Source organism: Microcebus murinus, chromosome 9 (assembly GCF_040939455.1).
Source record: "Microcebus murinus isolate Inina chromosome 9, M.murinus_Inina_mat1.0, whole genome shotgun sequence".
Lineage (NCBI taxonomy): Eukaryota > Metazoa > Chordata > Mammalia > Primates > Cheirogaleidae > Microcebus > Microcebus murinus.
Window position 1 is genome coordinate 44,202,163 of NC_134112.1, and position 21,695 is coordinate 44,223,857.

The window sequence follows — 21,695 nt, forward strand, 5'->3', positions numbered from 1 at the left end:
TATTGATCTTAAGTGCAGTACCTCGGCTGAATTCAAGCACAAATGCTAACCATTTGATGGTAGATTTTCTTGGGTTTTCCTTGTAGGCACACACTTTGTGTTAAATAATGGCAGTTTTGCTTCCTTCTCTCCAATATTCATTATTTATATACATTACAATATTATACTTAATACATTATTTCTTTTTCTCTTCTCTTTGTGCTGGGTAGGACAGGTCCCTCCAGGACAGGACAGAAGAGATTATTCTAAGAGCAGAAAAGTTGTTTTACTCCTGGTTCTAAAGGGGATGCTTCTAAAATTTCACCACTAAACAGACCATCAACGTTATAAAGCACATGCTTAAAACTGTGTTTCCCAAAATGTGGAGTGATTTTACATGGGACATTATTTACAGGGCTGGCATACCTGCTGTCTGGTTGTAAGCTAGGGTCTGCAAACTAACGTCAAGCTCACTTATTCAGAGCAGAATGATTAGAGGCAAACAAGGTTTCTGGGAAAAGCAGTGGTCAGAAAAAGATGAGGCTTTTTAGAATCATTCTCTGCCATCTGAGAGGCTTCATCTCTGAGCAGATGCAGGTCAAGAATTTCATGGCCTGTTATTTACTGTTGCTGGTACCATCTATATATGACAAGAACTTTTGGCTTTCAATTTTTTAGAGTAAAGGCAAGCTTCCTTTAAAATTAAATGTAATAAGTAATGTCGAGTTGATGAAAATTTAAATTCATATTGTACATGTGGTAGCAACAATATAGCAGATGTAGCAAAAATCCTCAGGGTGGTTTGCAAACAATGAAGATGGTCAGGTTTGTGCTATTACAATGACAACGCATAACACAAGAGATGAAAAGATGGCAGGCAATGGGGGTGGTGAGAGAGGGGTTTGTCCAGCAGGCATATCTATTTCCTGATTAAAATGAAGGCCAATGACATCTTGCCTTACTATGTTCCACCTCATTGAACAGGGAATTTCCTAACATGTGGGTGACTTGTGTCACTGTCACACCAAGTAGCAGGGGACAGTCTTTTAAAAGGCATGGTCTCCTTTACATTGCCCTCATGCTACATTCTGCTAGGAAACATTTGAATTTTTATGGCTTTTCTGCAGTAACAAATTTTCCTCCTACTGTCAGGATTTGCTTCATGCAGAGGGAAGCAAGCAGCTTTCATTTTCCTCTTACGAAAGGGAATAGGTAGAAATAATATGCTGCTTAGCAGACAGCTAAACCTGCCCTGACTCTCTTTATTCATAGGGAAATGCAGGATTCAAGGATAGGACTGGGTTTTGCAGAGGTAAATAAGCCCTCTCAACTGATGAACACTATTATACTAATACCAAAGGGAACAAAGGCCAGAAGATGGAGGCGTTAAGTAGAAAGGCAAACAGAAAAATAGCAGACAAAATCCAGCATGGGGACAAAGCAGGCTCTGCAACACTGAAAAAAGAGGGGAATATACTTTAAGAGAAAATTGCATGCAATTTTTTGGCCTCAATTAGCCTTTTCCACAAAGAGCACTTTTCTACAAAGAGCCCATTAAATAGCAAATGAAATTACATTGAGTTTCAGTTGCCATGGCATTGGTTCTTCCTCTAATGTACTTCTCTGGCCCTGAGTTTAATGTTAGCCTTACTTATTTTCCTTGTCTGTGTGCTGTCTCAATTCCCTCTGTCCAGCCTCAGAGTGATGTATGTGACTTCTCCCCCAAAGCACCAATGACATAATCCAAAAGAGAGAAAATTCAGCCCTCAGCTATATCCCTAGAGACTGAGAGGGTGAAACTGACCAAGAGCAGCATTTCATTAACCATTGACCTAACAGTTTGCATTTATTAGATGGCAGTAGGTCCCATCCATGCACTCAGGGATCCTGGAGCCATTCCCGGATCTGTCAGTAATCTCGGTAAACATTTATTGAGCACTTTCTATGTGCCAAGGGCTGTCCAAGAGGCTAAGGACACAAAATTGCAAAGGAGGCAATGCAAGATGCTCACAGTCCTCTAGAGTTTCCAGACTGATAGACCTACCTGCAGGCACTTGCCTTCTTCTATTTCTGTATCCATAAGATGGGTGAAATTTTCCCCAATTATCTGATTTACAGTTTTGTTTTCTTATTGATGTATTTACCAGCTACCAAGCTTAAAAAAATATTATCGTAGGAGTAAGGCTCTGAAGTAAAAGATTTTCCTTTTTGAAAAAACATTAGTTATAGTATCAAGTTTGACTCTGATAATTTAGATATTATTTTCTGATATGTGTAGTCATATATAATTATTAGAAATATAAGTCTATACAGGTCATACTGTCCCATAAGCTGCTTTTAAAAACCTTTCCATGTCAATGAACATTCTTTTACAACATCATTTTTAATGTCTGTATGGTATGGCAGTAACAACGTGAAATTTCCTATTAGATATGTAAGTATTTTTCAGTTTTTCAGAAACATAAATGATTCTCTGAGGGCAAAAAGAAATTAGGCAATTTTTTTAAAACTCTAAATATATTTAAAAATAAAAAGTGCCTATATATATATATATTAAATTGTGGTATATTTTAAATGTTTTCCTTAACTAATCAAAACATCTAAGACAAAAATATAAAATAAAATATACTATAACTGCATTATTGTGAAAATTCTTAATTAGGAAAAATTAATGTCTAGTGTACTACAGATCATGTGACCAAGCACAATTCTAAGTTACATGATAAATATCTTCTTTTTCCTTTCTTCTGGGTTATCTCTTTGACTCTATGTATAAATTCTTAATACCAAATGTTTGAATTTGAGGCCCTAAATAAACGACAGCCCCACGTCAAAAGGTCCTCCTACCTAAAATTTGTCTCTAATCCTAGAAGTGGCATTTCTGAGTTAAAAAAGGTTTTAAGCTTTTGATATGTGCTGTCAATTTGTCCCCCAGTTTATACCCATTTACATTCTGAGTATATGAGAGCACTTCCCTGTGTGTTTGTATTATTATCTTTCCTGTTCCCCTTTAATTTAATAAACAAAAAGTGTCTGTTATTTGAATATTGATGTTACTGATTACCAATGAAGGCAATCACTATGCCATATCTTTATCTGTAGTTTATATGGTTATTATTTTGTTCTTTTTCTTTTTATATCTTTTTTATTTTTTCCTTCTTTTTACTGTTTTTTTTTTTCTGTTTTTCACTTAGTTGTTAACGTCCTTACTTTAACTTTAAAATTTCTTTATGTATTAAGGATATTCACCCTTTGTCATACAGTCTCAAATTCTTCCCCCAGTTTTATGACTGCCTTTTATGACTGCCTTTATGATATTTGTCACACCAGAGTTGAACATTTTTGCCTTCACCAATCTATCTTTCTTTTCTTCGTGAATTCGGCCTTTAATGCTATGGCTCTAAAGAGTAAGTAAATCTTTAATGGACTTCCCACTCTTTCTCTTTGATTGTTGTGAGCCTAATTCACTAGTGTCAGCCTATAGGGAGCGCTGCTCAAACTATCCCCAAACTCCTCATTCCTTCCCATCTCTAGGTAGTCTCCCTCTGTTGACAGGGACAAAAGAGATGGAAGTAACTGTGCCCACTGAGAAAGGTGATGCCTCTGAGGAATGAAAAGGTTGGCAGCTCTATTGGTTCGTGGTTAATGAAGTCACGTGAAAAGGCAGCCATATAAAAAGTGAACAAACTTTCAGTGAAATGGTATGAATAACTTCTGGAGATCTAACCTATGCAAGATGTCCGTGGCTGATAATACTGTGTTGTAGACTTGAAATGTGCTGACAGTAGATCTTAAATGTTCTCACTTCCAAAATAAGTAAGGATAAAGAAATTTGAAGCAATAAAATGTTAATGATTTTAAACAAATATATAATTTATAAATGTTGTAAAAATTTTAAGATAAAAGGCTTAAAGGTTTAAATTAATTAAAATAAAAAAATTTTAAAAATGACAACTAAACCTAGAAAATGAATGAGTTAATGTGTTCTAAAATTTTTTAAATAAAAGGCTTAAAAGTTTAAATTAATTGAAGTAAAAAAATTAATAAAAACAAAAACTAAATCTAGAAAATGAATGAGTAAATCTAGAAAATGAATGAGTAAATGAACGAGTAAATCTAGAAAATGAATGAGTAAATGTGATGGTCATACTTAGAAAGGTGGATGAACTCCACTGATGACGCCCACCCCATCCCTATGTCTTGGTGCTAGGCCCTTCCTCCTAGGGCAGGCAAGAAGGAGAATAAGCTGGGGGTATTTTTCACCCTTAATTCCCACAGGTTAAGAAGACCATGCCATCTTTTATGAGTTCAGTAGTCTTAACACATTTCTCTAGTAAGCTATTTCTCCCCCTTTTTTTCTCCACTACCTTTCTATTCTTTCCTGACTCTTAACAAAATTTCCATGCTTTCTGCTCTTTTTTTCTCTTTCTTGGCTGATGACTTTGTCTCATACATTAGTGGGGTTGGGGGGAAGACAGCAGGTACAGACTTCCTTATCTTAGCACCACGAAATCTGTAAATGCACTGGCATTTAAGATCATCTTTTACTTTGGGCTTCCTGTTAAAAATGAGGATGTGTCCCATAGTCTCTGGATTTCATCTCATCTCAACTTCCCAAAGATTAGAAACTTTCAGTTATCCTGCCTCATGCATCTTCAACTCCTTTCTTTTGTGTATCATTCCTTTGGCCTACAAGCATTTTCTTTTATCTACAGACTACAGATCATACTCTCCTGTGACCTCCCCTGCCCCATGCCCACTCCAGCAATCATGTTATTCTCACGCTCACTTTTGCAATCTAACTTTTTTTTAACAGTTGACTATATATGCTATCTCAAGTTTCTAACCATCCATTCACACCTTATACCATTCTAATCTGGCTTCTACACCGTTTCACCAAAACTATTTTTGTCAGTGATAACTCTGTCACCTAATCTAATGAATATCTAGTTAAACTTCTGTAGCTGTCAAAATACCTGGCCACGCTCTGCTTCTGGAACCAACCTCTTTCTTAGTCCCTATGTTGCCAAAATGCTGTTAGGTTTGTCCAGTTTCACATATCAGTATATCTTACACTCCTTTATTGGCTCCTTCCTAACCTTCTAATGTCTAGATGTTAGAATTCATTGGGGCTTGGTCCTGGGTTCGCTTTTCTCTATATATACTCTTTAACCAAGTGATTTCTTCAGTTTCCTTGGCTTCAAATACAATCTAAAGGCCAACAATTTTGAAATTATAGCTTTAGTTCTGAGCTCTCTTTTGAAATTCATACTTTGGTATCAAGTGCATCCTTGACTTATTTACTTACTTTGAAGTCTCAAAAAGATGTGAAACTTCTAATACTTAAAACTTATCTAGGAGGACTCACTCTATCTTATTTCAAGACTTAGTACAAAGTTACATTAATCAACTCATGGAGCATTAGCAAATATACACATATATGTGTGTGTGTGTGTGTGTGTGTGTGTATATATATATATATATATATATATATATAAATGAAATAGGCTAGAACCCAGAAATAAACTCATACATATATAGCCAATAGATTTTTGACAAAGATACCAAGGCAACTCAATAGTGAAAAAAATAGTCTTTTCAACAAATGGTGTTGAAAAAACTGAGTATCCATATTTGAAAAAAAAAAATGAGTATCCACCCACACCTCACACCATATACAAAAATCAAAGTGAATCCTAGGTCTAAAAGTGAAACATGAAATTATAAAACTTCTAGAAAGAAACAGAGGAAAAAATTTTGTTACCTGAGGTAGTCAGAGATTTCTTAGATACAAAAGGCACAAGACATAAGAGGAAAAAAAATGATAAATTTGATTTATCAAAATTAAATACTTCTGCTCCTTGAAAGATGCTGTTAGGAAAATGAAAAGAAAAGCCAACAAATGAATAAAAATATATGAAAAAAATACATATTTGATAAATGACTAGTATCCAGAATATATAAAGAACTCTCTCAAATCAATAATGAGAAAATAAACAACTCATTTTAATAAAAGGAGCAAAAGATATGTACAGACATTTCACCAAAGTGAATATACACCTGGCAAATAAATATATGAAAACATATTCAACATCATTAGTCATTAGGGAAATTCAAATAAAAACCACAATGAAATATCATTACAAACATATTAGAATAGCTAAAATAATTTTTTTTAAAAAAAATCTCACATTATCAAGTTCTGTCAAGGATGGGGAGAAACTGGAATTCTCATACCTTGCTAATGGAAATACAAAATGGTAAAATCACTTTGGAAAACAACGTGGCAGTTTCTTATAAATTTACCGTACACCCCATTATCCTACTCCAGGTATTTACATGTTCACATGAAAACTCATATCAAATGTTTATATCAGCTTTTTGCAAAATTGACAAAAACTAGGAATGATCCAAATGTCCCTCTACTGGGGACTAGGTAAACTGTGTTTCATGTATACAATGGAATACTACTCAGCAATAAAAAAGTCTGATTTATTGGTCCATGCAACCCTATGGATGAATCTCAAATGCATTATGCTAAGTGGGACTAGACTCAAACATTGTGTAATTTAATGTATATGGCATTCTGAAAGGGACAAAACTATAGGAACAGAAAACAGATGAGTGGTTGCCAGGAGTTGGGGAGGGGAGACGATTAACTACGAAGGGCATCAGGGAACTTTTTTAAATGATTGTGGTGATGGTTTTGCAAAAATATTTTTTCTCAAGAATAGTAAATTTAGGCCGGGCGCGGTGGCTCATACCTGTAATCCTAGCTCTCTGGGAGGCCGAGGCAGGCGGATTGCTCAAGGTCAGGAGTTCGAAACCAGCCTGAGCAAGAGTGAGACCCTGTCTCTACTATAAATAGAAAGAAATTAATTGGCCAGCTAATATATATAGAAAAAATTAGCCGGGCATGGTGGCACATGTAGTCCCAGCTACTTGAGAGGCTGAGGCAGGAGGATTGCTTGAGCCCAGGAGTCTGAGGTTGCTGAGAGCTAGGCTGACGCCACGGCACTCTAGCACAGGCAACATAGTGAGACTCTGTCTCAAAAAAAAAAGAATAGTAAATTTTGCTGTTAATTTTACTTAATGAAAATAATACCTCTACAAACTGACTTTTAAAAAACAGATTAAATTATTATCGCCACATAGCTGTTTCTTCCTCAAATTTCTCCATCTCAAAAAAAAAACCCATCATATTTGCCCATTTTCTAAAACCAGAAAACTGGCAATGACACTTGGAACTTCCTTTTACTTCACACCCCACCCACATCCAGTCCATCTCTAAATCCCATCAATTTTGCTTTCCACGTATATTGCAAATCCATCTTCTCATCTTCCTACCCAATCTGGCCCCTTAGTGCAAACCACCATCTTCTCTTACCTGGATTCTTATAACAGCCTTTCTGCTGCTCTCCTTGCTTCCTTCCTTGCCCCACTCCAACCCATTCTCTGCATAACTCCAGAATGATGACTTTAAGTGAAAATTAAACCATGTCACTGTCTTACTTCAACTTTTCAGTAGCTCCATTTCCAAACCCTATACTTTGGTCCCCAGAAGGCCTTTATAGGATCTAACACACCCAGTGTCATCTTGTGATACTCCCCTCTCCCCTCCTGTTCTCCTACCCTACCGCACATGCATGATATTCCACTCATACGAGCCCTCTTCCCTTTATTTAATATTCTAGTTTTTTTGCTCTCCTAGCGACTTTGCTCAAGCTATTTCCTCTCTCTACCTAGACTCCTCTTCCTCTTGGTTCCTTTTTTTAATGGCTAGCTCCTTCTCATTCTTAAAGTTTCAGCTTACATATCATTTCCTTAGTTCTTTATAATAGTTCACTTCCGACATTCTCTTTTATAACTCCTATTTTCTCCTTTATAGCACTTTTTCCAATTTATAATTATATATTTATGAATTTTATTTTGTAAATATTTATCTCCCCTACTAGAATATAAGCTCTTTGAGAACAGGAAATATTTTCTCTTTTCCACTTACTTAACACATTACCTAATGCATAATAGAAGCAAGATAAATATTTTTAAGTGAATAAATTAATGAGCCTCCTACAACTGAAAAATAATGATGATTCCAATGTGATCATTACTGAATGACCTGGACTAACAGAACTAAATACATTAATATATATATATACACACACACACACACTCATATGTATTTCTAAGGCCCTTTGAACTAGGCTTACCGTGTGGGGCTGCCTATTACATTGCCTGAGGTATGTAGGAGTCACCAAGTCTCAAAGCCATGAGTGTGCATGCAGACAACAGTGTCGGCCACCCAGAAAGGCTTACCTCTCCAAACCAATTGCTTGGCACAGAGGATGGAGCTTGGAGTTGTACAGAAGTGCAAAGCTGTGTGTCCACTTAAGGAGTAGCAATTGAGCTTTGCTCCACGGTCACAGAGGATCTTTACGCAATCCAGGTTGGCCATTTCACAAGCCACATGAAGAGGCGTTTTCCCATTGGGTCTACAGTTGATTGTAGCATTGTGGTCCAGCAGCACCAGAAGACACTCCACATGACCAAACAAGACAGAGAGATGCAGGCCTGTTGCCCAAGAAGACTTTAATTTATAACTAGGTAACCAATAACCTGAAAAAGAGAATTTTGACAAAGTATTTTATTTTTCGGTCACATTTATAAAATTAGGGGAAAAATGACTCAGAGGTTTTAGACTAGTAGCTGATGGGTCTGCAAAGGTTCTGTTTAATAGCATATTTTTATGTGTTTAACTGTGACAGGCTTTCTCAGTTCTCATTGTCTCTACTATTCCTTATTATGATATTTTGTTTCTTTATTTACTTTACCTATTTGGATCTTGAAGGCATTGAAGTTTGGGACCTTCATTATGTAATTGTATTTTATTTTACATGGTAAGTTACTTGAGACTTTTCAGGATTTTTTTTTAACTCCTAATCATTGAGAATTTGTCTTGAATGATTCCAAAACTGTTATTTATAAGCTTATAATTTTTATTCCACCCCAGCTCTTTTTTCCTACTGTTGTTATTATCAATCCAAGGTATGAATGTGTTTGATCTTTTTAAAAAATTTATCATGCCAAGATTTTATTTGCCAACATGTTGGTTTATACAATATCTCTTTCCAAAGAAGAATTTAAGGCAATTCAAAATTTATACACAACACATTTTTAAATGATCCAGGAGATAAGGGCAAAGAGAAATAGGAATATAAAAAGAGGTCAAATGTAAGATATGCAGGTACAGAAAATATAAACCATGTCCTGTACACTGCATTACAAATTTGCCTTTGAACTTCCTAGCAGCCAAATTAAATGGTTAACTACTTCGGTACCAGCATCAACTATAGTTGATAGCCACAGATGAACGCACACAGCGACTTTAGCCGATAGCTGTGATATGACTTTTCTAATTTTTCATTTATCAAAATAAAATTGTGAACATTTAAAAATAACATAATGAAAACATATATGTATATGTTACCTATTCTTATTTACATTACAAGTAAAGCTGCCTGTAAAGCAAAACAAGCCTTCAGTGCTTTAAAGCTTTCCTCATCACACAAGAGCAAAACGGATTCGTCGTCAATACACAGCACAAACTATCGTGGAAACTGTGAGTGCCGGCTGTGGGCAAGGTTTCACGGCTGGTGAACACAGTCCTGAAGTGGTTAAACAAGATGTGTTGCACAATTAACTATGCCCACAAGCTATACATGAATTAATCGGTCAGGAGAAGCATAATTGTACCTAGATCTAAGATCTTAGGTAAATTTTTCCTATTAGTTGTTGGAAATATTCTCTCTCTCTCTCTCTCTCCCTCTCTCTCTCTCTCTCTCTCTCTCTCTTTCTCCCTTTTCCTCCTTTCTCCCTCTGACCTCCGAGTTTCTATACACTGAGCTCATCCTTTTTCTACAGGTCTGCAACGATTGCCACTTTTGACAAGCTATAACAATGACGACTTTATAAACTTTCTTTCAATGTCAACACTTATAGCCACAGCATTTAATCTCACTATGAGTGAGGAATGGAAAATAGGTACAGAAAGAAGAAATATTGATGGCAAGATGAAGATGTAGGGATAGCTCAACAGCCTGGAAAAGACTCTAGGGCTGACACAACAAAATAAATTTTAACATGGATAAATCAAAAGTTTGCTTTTAGGTTATAAAAATTCCACTTACAAGTACAAGGTAAGTGGAATCTGGTTTAATGGCCATTTATTTGAGAAAAAAAAACCTGGGGATTTGAGTTGACAGTAATCTCAAAATGAGCCAACACTGGGATGGAGCTGCCAAAAAACTAATACAATCTTAAACTACATTAATAAAAATGCAATGCCCAGAGTAAGAGAAATAAAAGTTATATTCTTCACTGATTAGATGAGGTCAGAATAAATCCAGACTATTAGGGTTACTTCTGGGCACCACCCTTTCCAAGAAATGGTGAGCAACCAGAGGGCATTCTGAGGATGATGACTACATTGACAGTGGGCCTGGTGGTCAGCTGCTAAAATTCTCTCATTTAAGTGAAAAACACTAAATATGTGTCGTTCCTGGGTATTTATTCTATAAGTATAATAACTTATTGTGACATGCCCTAAAAGACCATGTATGGCACAATGACCACCACCGGCATTCTACTCTGTGAAAGGTGCTCGTGGGAGTTAGGAATCCTGGAAAACCAGTCTATATAGAAGAACATGTACTACAAGACAGCATTGTTCATAATGGTTAAATAATTGGAGACACCCTCAATGTTAACCTGTAGAAGACTGTCCAAATCAATTACAGCACATCTATACTATCAAGTACTATACAGCCAGCAAAAAGAATGGGGCAGTTCTATACAGAATGAAATGGAGAAATCATTGAGGGAGAGAAACACGGAGCTAAAAAGTATGCAAACTATGCTATTACATGCAAATATATTTGTAAACACCCATAACAAGAAACTGGTTATGGTGGTGGCTTCCAAGAAGATCTGAGGGGACAAGAACATAGATATACTTTCTCTTGACTGCTCTCTGTGTAACTTTCAAATTTCATACCCTGTGCATGTGTTACTTTTTATTAAAATAAGTAAAATTAAAATAAACAATTGTCCCTCCATCCAGAAGGGGAGGGGGAAGAATTTAACGTAAAGAGGCCATTTACAGGGTTATGCACAATGCTGATTAATCCCACAGGAATGAAAGAATTCAACCCCAAGCTTGTCTTTTTGCAGCCCACCCTCCTCCAACCTAGCTACACACACACACACACACACACACACACACACTCACTCACGCAACTTTAATCCTGTTTTATCTAATTTAAAATTCTAGGGCCATCTTGCATTCTCTCCCTCCCACCTCTCCCCTTATCTAAATCTTCTCTTTAAAAAAGAAATCCAGTTCTTCCACACTAAGGTCCAATGGACCAAGGATTGTTCAAAATGTGATTCTTCTCAGGATTATGAATCTATGTAGGAATATGTATTCAGTTAATAGAATTAAGTTCTAATATACTAATTTAAGATTCCGGTCACAGCACAGAGATGGTGTTTGGTTATATGGACACTCCCTGGCAAAGCTAAGCGGTGTCACAGATAGTCTGAGCTAAGGAGTATCAGCCCCTTGCCTGGTGTGTGTGTGGGGGGGGTGGAGGGGGTGTGGGCACACACAAGGTATGTATATATAGATTCATTTTTACATTTCCATTTAGTTATGTACATTGAATCTGTTTAATAAGCAGAGTTTTTAATCTATGTTATGCAACCTGCTTTTGATAATGAATGAATCACATTAATACCAATACTTAATCAGTCATTTTAATACTCAAATTTCCTCAACAAGCAATTCTCAAAATCAGTTTCTCCTAACTGTCTTGGAAAGAAGCTGGGTCCAGATCTGAAAACCAGGGTGTGTTCTGCCTGCCGATTAGTGGCAAAAATTAGGCAGCTGTATGCAGCAACTGATTGGAATCTCATGCCTGCTTCTGCAATGGGAAGAAAAATGACCTCGGAAAGGAAGCAGCAGAGAGCTGATTAAGAAAACACCGTTTTGATGTAAAATCAAAGAAACACAGAATGGTAGAGCTGGAGGGAAGATTATTCAGTCCAAGCCTTTCATTTTCCAGATGAGAAAACTGCCACTTTTTCAGCCTTCTAGAGTCATAAGTTGTCTGCTTCCGTCCAAACTCATGAACTCAGAATATCCACAATGTGGAGTTTTCACTGGTCTTTGTCTTTGTGGAAACAGAATAGTTTTAGCTCTGAGACTGCTTCACAAATTACAAGGAAGGAAAGATGATCCTGAATTCACCTCTAAACTATTACATCTCTGATATAAAAATGCATTTGATTGTTGCTTTTTGTTTCTTTATCCTAAATTCCCAGTAGCACCTAGAGAATAGATGTTGCCCATTTATTACATGAATCAGTTATCCTCGGCCTGGTGGTCAGTTTCATCTGTACCTCTCATAATCCTAACCATTAACTACTCACACTCATAGACCACCAAGTCCTGGAACTCAGCTTACCCCCAGAATGGAATTGTGCCTACAACTAAACCTCTCCTAGATGGGACTGTATGTAGGTAGGTAGCAACAGACAACTTACCTGCTGCCCCTGTGGAGCTAAAACAGAGAAATGGCACTAGAGCTGATTGTGGGCTGTGGCTCAGGGTATGCTGAAGTGGGTCTGGAAGCCGTGTTGCAGAACTTTGGTGGTAGTAAGTAGTGTGAGGGACGGTTCTCAATAATTCAGGCACCAGCCTAACAGGAAAGCCTGCTCTAAGCAGAAAAAAAGAGCAGCCCCGACCTAGCAAAGAGGCCACCCACATAAAATCACCACCTTAAAATGAGGCTGGAGCCACAGGTCACTGCCTAGCAAGCGTGGAAATAAGTACACCTACCCTCATGGAGGACCAAACCCAAGGGAAAGCTATCTTCAAAAACCGCAAATGAGGCTGAGCCTGTTAACAATCTTGTGTCAGTGCAGATATGCCAAGAGATCAGAATTTGTCCCCCAGAATATAACCAGCAACAGTCCTAGCATGCTAGAAACACAGTTAACTGATCAGGCAGATTCATTTTTTATACCCTCCCTTCTCTCCGCAGCAGAATTTTCTCAGAGCTTCAAAACCCAGAATGTGATCTATTCTCAGCATTTGTCTTTGAAAGCTACCCCCCCCACCCCCTGTCCCCCACCCCGTTCACCCCTGCAGATGCCAGCCTGCCCTTTTCCTGTGTGCTCAGACTGCACAAAGGACAGGCATCGGCCGGAACTGGGAAACAAAGCCCTTGAGGGCTCAGGGTCAGCGTGAAAAACCACTGCCTCCCTCTAACGTAAACCACTCACACTCTACTCCACGTCTGCAGGCTGTGTGCAGAAGTGGCTCCTTGCAAAAGAGCTCTGCTGGAGCAAGGGGCTGTGAGGAGAAGAAGAGAGGAGAGGGAAATACAGATTCTTCCCTCTACGCACAAATCCCACAGGGAATCCCAAATACAGGCCATGCCCACGTGGCATTACAGCATCTACAGTCACTTTCCATCTCCCCCCAGACCCTGATACGTAATCTGTTGACACAATTTCACCTTCACGACATCACCGATTACCCGCATGCAGGGGACTTAGAGAGGGTCCTGTCGACGCCTGCATTTTACAAATGAAGATAATTAGTCAGGGAGAGGTCGAGCAGTATAAAGTTCCCATGTTCATATATCACTAGTCCCGACAGAGGCCAACTCTAACTCTCAGACTCCCTGTCCCGAAAAAATCTTTAAATAGCCTTCGACGATTTAGTTCACCTCCAAACCAGTATCACTTGTCGCTAAAGTTTTAAAGGAATTTTTGGAATTTCGCCCCTGCAAAATTGTGCAGACTAATCCTCTGCGAGTGTGTGTTTAATTTAAATCTGAAGCCAAAGAGATACGCCTGAGTAGCTGAGTAGAAAGGTGCCCAGCTCAGGAAGTACGGTAAGGAGCAGAGTATTTTGGCCATCTTTTGGGTAAGGGGATTGGTTCTGCTCCAGGGTTTGGAGAGGATGCTCACATCTCTGGTAACCCTTCAGCTAAGCCCGGGCTCTGCAACAGTTATCAACTATAATGTTATCTGAGTCAAAAGAACCCCACATGCGAGAAGCCTCTGTTATTACAGCCAAAGGTTATACACGCTGCTTGTGGCTGGATTAGCAGACATTTGCTCTGCTTGCGTCCACGTATTTACACAGTCCTGGAGGATTACAGACTGAAGCACAATTCTTGGCTATTTTGGAATAGCTAATATTTTCAGGATACCTCTCAAAGTTCCCCTGGGAGGGAGGGAAAAAAAAAAAAAACTAAGAAAAGCAAGCTCGAAATGTAAATTTTAAAAGAAAAAAGTTTGAACATCCAGGAAGGGAAAAGAATCCTAGGATGGTTAATAGGGAAGCAGGTGAGTGAATTTCTGGCAAAGAGGAAAATTAGGTGATAAAGAGATTATTCATTAGGAGAGTGGAAATAAGAGCTTTCAAGACATTTGGAAAGCAGTTGCTACTTAGTAAAGTAGATAGAGCACCTGCCAGAAAGTTTTCAAGTGAAATCATTCATTGGTTATTTTAATTAAAAATATGACTACCAACCAAGGAACCAGCGGCTGTGGGCTATAAACGAAGTACTTAAAGTGCATTACACTGATTAATAAAAGGACTCTGATTAACCTTGCTGACTAGGGAATTTCATACTAAAGAGATAAGCATGATATTCTGCCTGTATCATTAATGAGCCAAAGCTCACACATCTGAAAGAAAATCTAAATATGTGGTTGGAAAAACCTTTGGAAACAGTTTTATGGCCATTTCTTCATGTTTCCAGCATGTGGGTCACCAATGAAAACCAATATAAACGGCCTTTGAGTTTTCTTTAGAGATTTCTTTTGAGTTTGTCCTCACTCTAAATATCCCATGCCTGTCCCATAATAAATTTTATAGCATTGACAACCCTTGACTATTCAACGACTTATTGCATTTGGCAGTTAAAAAGTAGTTCATGTATTTATGTTTTCTTCATGTACTTCCTATTTTAAAGTAAATTAAATTAAATCTGGTAAATGCAATTTCGCTTACTTGTTTTTGCTTTTAAGACCCATTATCTCTGCATTCCCTGGGAGGCCTTTCAAATGACAACCAGCACATTTTCAATGTCTGTTTTACGAAGTGTGCAAGAAGTTTTCTTTTTTTTATTATTATTACTAATAAAACATGATTTTTATCTGAAGATTTGATTATGAAGCTTAAAATAACTTGAAAAAATAAAGCGAGACCTCTCTAACTTTAAGAATCAATATTAGGTGTGGGTGACAGGCCCCACAGTTGGAACAGAATCTGGATACTGGATTCTAACTCTGTTCTCTGCAGACTGGTGGGAGAAGCTACTCAATGAGGTGGGCCCAATGGTACAGGGAGAAGCGGAAATAAGTTTCCAGATTTTCTTGTTACCTAATAGTGGTAGTCTATCTCCTTACAAAGTTCACATTTTATATTTGCTTATGAGTTCAACTTTTGATAATTGGTGTTCCAATTAGATTGTAGATTTGGGGAAGAATATTGAGATCCTAAGTTGATTTATTTGCCAGCAAAGGTCTGAGATACCTTTCCAAAAATTATACACCGGCTTTCATAGCCACTATAGTACCTACAGAGGTACTATAATACATTTAAGGATAAAATTTGGTCGCTTTTTGAATCCTGTGAAAAATGCTAAATGTTGTAAGAGAAATAAAAATGGTTTAGAATTGCTTGTACTACTGTTAATTTTCTGTAGGACAAGTATATGTTGAATACAGAATTATACTATTAATTACACAAGGAAATCTTAAAGTAGTGTGATATTTGTTAATAGGTTTTATACAATTGTCCAGCCAAAAATAACTGAAACTTGAAGATTCCCATATTTTAAAAGTAAACACTGATGTTCTTTTTCCTCATCCGGATGCTGGTTACATAAGTTTGTTTATTTTGTAATAATTCATCAAGCTACACATTATAATTGATACGCTTTCCTGTATAGAGCTTTTCAAACGTGCTTTAAAAAAATCAAAGAGTAGTGTATAGCCATTCAACAGTGCCCAACATCTAAAAGGTCTGCTTTGATCTAATAAAGTCGCACAAAGTTTAATCCAGTCACATACCCTCCCAGGCCACACAGAAATGGGTCTTATTCCTTTTAACTCTTCAAACAGGAATTAACTAACAAACCAGTGCAGACCACTCAACTAGCTCTAGGCTGTTCCCTGAGAATTCCTTTGTGACTTAAGAAGTTGATATAACCACTTAGATCTGCTTGTCTGGCTAGCAACTAGGATTCTATTTATCACTTCCATTCCTAACTGAAATTGTAAAAGGATTGCTAATTAGTCTGGAAGGAGGTGAAAAAAAAATTGAAGAAACTTTAAAGAAAGATGAAACTATAACCTGAGTTTAAGACTAGAGAGACAGATTCTTATACCCATATTCATGATAAACAGAGAGTAAGTGTGTTTCTTTCTACACATGCACACACACAAAGGATTTCCTGCATAAACCCTAAAGATATGACCCCAAATCCTATTCTTGCTGTGCACACATCCACCTGGCATACATAAAAATGGAACTGTTCTTTTCCTTTCCCAGAGGGTATAATTTGCTGTCTTCTTAATTGAAAGCCACATCCCATGGTACTAAATTATGAAAACAGCTATTAGTATGAATGAAAAGTTACATAGGAGCTGGCTCATATTAACAAGAAGAATTTAAAATGCATTTTCTTCTCATTCAAGGATGATGACACCTTTGGAAGCAGGAAAAATGACACCCTGCTTCCTGAGAGCCTGCACCTAAAACTTCCTTTCTCAAACCCGCAGAACCTTCCCAAGATCTCCAACTTACCCACTGACTTGAACCTGAGTTATTTTACACTGGACACAAATAAAAGTTTTTGAAACTATGGTAAAAATTAGTTTAGCACTCAGACATTTTTCACTGAACAAAGTTATAAGATGAAACCAATCTAGTTTTAATTTTTTTTAACAGAGACCCCATCAACTTTTTTAAAAAAAATAGACCCCTCCCTTTCAGGCAAAATAGCAATGCCAGTGTATTACAAAGCCCTTGAGTAAAAATCACAAACACAACTATTCTAGATTTTCTTCAGAACTGATAATCAATGGATAGTACATTAATGTGGAAATATATACTGTACCATTAGCATTTGTATCCGGAACTAGATGGCACTGATAATTTACATATGAATAAAAAACATATCTTTAAACATGAAAAATAATTACTATCTCTCTCTAAATGCTATACATAAGACCTTAGCATCTATATTGTTTAAATAGAAGAGATTTGGGGAAGGGTGTTTGTCTGCATTCGCTCCACCAGATAACCTAACTGTTCAAGCTCCCCCATTAACTAGTTGACTTGGGGAATCAGAAACAGTGTGATTCCGATTTATTTCTGATTTATTAAGCATGGTTTCCAGAAAATTTCTTAATAAAAAAACCTTCATTCTATTTTTGTTTTCCTTAGTTCTTCATAAAGCAGATATTCTGTGTTGAGCACATGTACAACTTTGAACTTTTATTATAGCTTAGGAAAAAAGTTAACTTTCTGGTTTTTCTGAGTTCAGCTTTTTTTGTGCCTGAACTGAAAATTCATTAAAATGACAAGGACCATCAAGGTGCCTGTGGCATGGCTTTATCCATTTATTAACCCTCCAAATGGGAGGGGGTCCTCTTTTTCAGTCACAAGGACATTGAGATGATGTATCTTTAAGTGGCTGTTAACGGATAATTAGCAGCCTGTTCCCAAACCAGCCACATTGTCTATGTCTCAACAATCTGTTTAGCCATAAATTAGAAATATTTTTGCATTCTCTATCGTCATTATCAGAAGAAAAGTTAGAAACAGAAAGTATATTACTAAATATAATTGTTCAGGATTTCAAATTCTAGGCATAGCGGTGGAAAAAGAAAAAAAAATGAAAGAAAAGACATAAATATATAGCCCATAATGCATTCCAGTTTAAAAAGAAAGAAAAGATCAAATTAGAAATATTTTCAAAATAAATACTTAAGAAACAATAAGAGCTACTAGTTTACAGTGGGTAACTGGCACTGTACATTAAAATAATCAATTTTCTATCAATTTTACAATTACACCTATATATTTTTTTACCTTGTTTATAAGATGCCAAAACCATATTCTCATCTTCAACTTCAAACACTGTGTCCACATCTATTTGCCTTTGGATTAAAATGGCCTTCAATTTTCCGAAGTCATTTGACTTTAAAGCCTCAAGGAAATTTCTCTTAATTAACTTGGCAGCTCCAGATTTAGTGATAGGGGCAGAGGTGCCGTCCATCCTTCCTCTCTCCCTGGAAGCTTTGCTGTGATTTATCAGAAGAGCAGCACCAAGCAAACAGGCACACGCTGGAGAGTCCACAAACTGTCGGCTAATTTTATCCCAAAGTTATGCTGATCCGTTCTATTTATATAGGGATCATTTCAAACTTCAAAATATCCTTCTTGGCTGTCACTGCATTTTCAGGTTCTTTAAACTGGTTCTATATTAACTGATCCATTCAGTAATATATGTAGTGTCAATATGAAGGAAAGCCCCCACAATACATTTCTAAGCATGAAATGTCACAATTATTTTGTATATGATCAAAGAAATAAAGTAAGACTTAAAAGCTCTTAATGTTCTTCCCCCCTCCCCTCAGTAAAAACATCTGGTGCCTGGCTGGAGATTCAGTGTCTTGTTCTTACTAACCAATTGCCAAAAATGAAAATTTGTTACAGTTGTTGATACATGCATTTCTGAAAACCTAATAACTGTATAATATGAGTCTGTAAAAGTAAGCATGGTCATACACATTTGAAAACAAACAGGTTTTCAAGTGACCTAGACTTGAAAAATTTTAATATCATGAAAACACAGGGTTGGGTGGAATCATTTTAGGTAAAAAGAGACTGAAGAGACAAAACAGCTAAATGAAATGTGTGAATGAATTATATTGAATCCTGTATTTTCTAAAAGCAAATCAGTTAGAAAAGACTATACTGGGACAATTGTGGAACTATAAATATGAACAAGACATTACTATGAACAATAAATATGAACTATAAAAAATGAACAATTACATAACAATATACAATTGCTAATTTATGAGGTATAATGAAAGTACCGTGGTTACATAGAAGAATATTCTTATTCTTAGGTGATGTATTAAGGGATAAATTGTCATGATGTCTAAAACTTCTTTTAAAATAGATCAGAAATACAGATGGATAGGTGTGTGTGTATGTGTGTGTGTGCAAACAGAAACAGAGAGAGAAAGAAAATGCTGCGAAAAGTTAAGAGTTGGCAAATCTAATGAAGAATATACCAGTGTCTATTATATTATTCTTTCAGCTATTCTGTAAGTTTGAAATTTTTCAAAATAAAAATCTGGAGAGAAAAATATATGTCCATTATATTATTCTTTCAGCTATTCTGTAAGTTTGAAATTTTTCCAAATAAAAAGTTGGAGTGAAAAAATACACTCAATTTTTTAAGTTATAATCATTAAAAATTAGAAAAAATGATGGTCGCAAGTACTTATGAGAATGCAAACAAATCACATTTTATATATTGTTTGTGGGAGTCAAAATTGGTGCAAACTTTCTGCAGAGTAATTAGCAACATGAATTTTAAAGAACTTAAAATTATGCTACTATTTGATTCTTAGAATTTACCTAAGTATAGAAATGTGGGTACAAGTCACAACATAATTTTTAATTTATTTTATTGATGTGTAACATAAACACAAGAAAATGACAAGTCATAAGTGTACAGATTGTCATATTTTCGCAAAGTGATCACACCCATGTAATCAACACTGACGTCAAACCACAGAGTAGCTGAAGCCCAACTGAAGTCCCCTTAACATCCTCTTCCAATCAAAACACTCACCTACCTCACAGTGATAATCAATATCTTGACTTCTAATACTATAGTTTTGATTATTTTTTATTTTAATTTAATTTTTATGTTTTAATAATTAAAATTTTTGTTAATTTGTTTAGATTTTTAAATTATACAATTTTTAAAAAATTAAAAAAATAGCAACAATGGAAAGAGGTATATATCAAAATGCTTCCTCATCCAAGGGCTTGGTCCCCAACTGAGTCTTCTGCGACACATTACTTTTGTCGAAATTGTATTGAGATTCTTAGGGAGCGTTTTTCAAGTCTGCTGCCTGTTATAGTTATAATTCCTTCGACAAATCCTAGTGAGAACCTACCATGTGCCAGACACTCACTCTGGGTCCTGGAGATGCAGCAGTGAACAGACAGACAAAAACCCCTGCCTGTGTGCAACTTAGCATGCTAACGGATTTAAGTGGTGATGGAAATCACTGGATCTTTCTCATCTCCAAGTTGTCACACAAAGTTGCAAACTTACTGAATTTCATACACAAATAATATAATCTGTTTGCATCCAATTAATTGATCCTATCCCCATTATGGCTATCCCCAATTAACTTAGTGGCAAAAGGGGGACAATTTTAGGCCAATCTGACACGTTTAGTCTGATGCAAATATTTAGTAGTCTTTTTTAAGTAAATGATCAGTCTCTTTGGATACAATTCTCTACCTTGAGAGTTCTAATTTTCCCTCTAAAATGGCTTCAGGGAATATGGAATAGGTGGTACAGGAACAATATGTACAATACTAATATTTAACAACCGGTATTACTGGAAGAGACTTTTGACACTAATTACCAGTCTGGCCAGACCATGTGTACCAGGTGACTATCAGTCAGGAGTAGGAGTGAGGCTTATGTGACCTCATGGTAACTGAGGGGAAGGGGGTTCTCAGATGGATTCGTTGTACTCTAGACGCTTCCTGACCTCCACAGCAGAGTAGCAGAGTGGCTCCCCCTGTCTGTCTGGCTTCAGATTTCTGTCTCCACTCCTGCTGTATGTCATCACCACTGCTAGGTCCTTACACATCACATAGGACCACAAAGAACCAGGAGCCTTCTATTGCCACCTTCTTGCCATCTTTTTAGGGCCAGAATGGACTTGGACCTAAGCTGAAGCCTGGAGTTTTCCAAAGAGTCCACATTCTCTCTAATGCCAGCCACTAACCTCAGTCTTCTCAGACATGCTCAAGCACACCAGGTTCTTCCCCATCAAGTTCAACCCTGGAATTAGTGTGTGAGGAGGGATGAGAGCATGGCATCTAACCCCTGGATCAAGCTATATCTCCTCTCATAATCCATCAAGACTTCCAGACTTCCTAGCTAGAAGGAGGATCCAGTGGGACTTTTTACTTCTTCTTTAACTTTTTTTTTTCCTCCTTACGTCAGCAAGCCAGATGATATTTCACCACAGGTGCAAGGGTTATCATCTTTGCATTGCGGAAGAAACCCCATGATTTGAGTTTTCCAGACGTTGTCCTTGAAATACTAAATAAGGAGATAAAGTGATTTAGAAAAATGCTTATTTTCTCAATGCCTGATTTTGCAACTGTTTTCTTTCTGAAAGTTAGCATTGAGCCTTAAACTTGACCAATGACCAATTTGTCCTAAGTTGCTCCCACATTTTCTTTCCTTAGGCTGATAAACCTCAAGACTTGGCCCACAGGACGAAGGCTACAAAAAAAGGTGATTTAAGAATGCAACTTAAAAGCATTGCTTTAATATTTAAAGAAAAAGTTAAAATGT

General features: G+C 36.8%; 1 protein-coding gene across 1 annotated transcript in view; it reads right to left on the minus strand.

The window, feature by feature from the left end:
* ASB4 (ankyrin repeat and SOCS box containing 4) overlaps positions 1 to 18,372 on the minus strand; it is a 59,956-nt gene extending 41,584 nt beyond the window's left edge. The window contains exons 1-2 of the mRNA XM_012757183.3: positions 18,158 to 18,372; positions 8,296 to 8,595 (exon numbers count right to left, since the gene is read on the minus strand). Of these exons, the coding sequence (XP_012612637.1) occupies positions 8,296 to 8,595; positions 18,158 to 18,344 (487 nt within the window). The 5' untranslated portion in view covers positions 18,345 to 18,372. The remainder of the gene's footprint in view (positions 1 to 8,295; positions 8,596 to 18,157) is intronic.
* Positions 18,373 to 21,695: the final 3,323 nt, after the last annotated feature.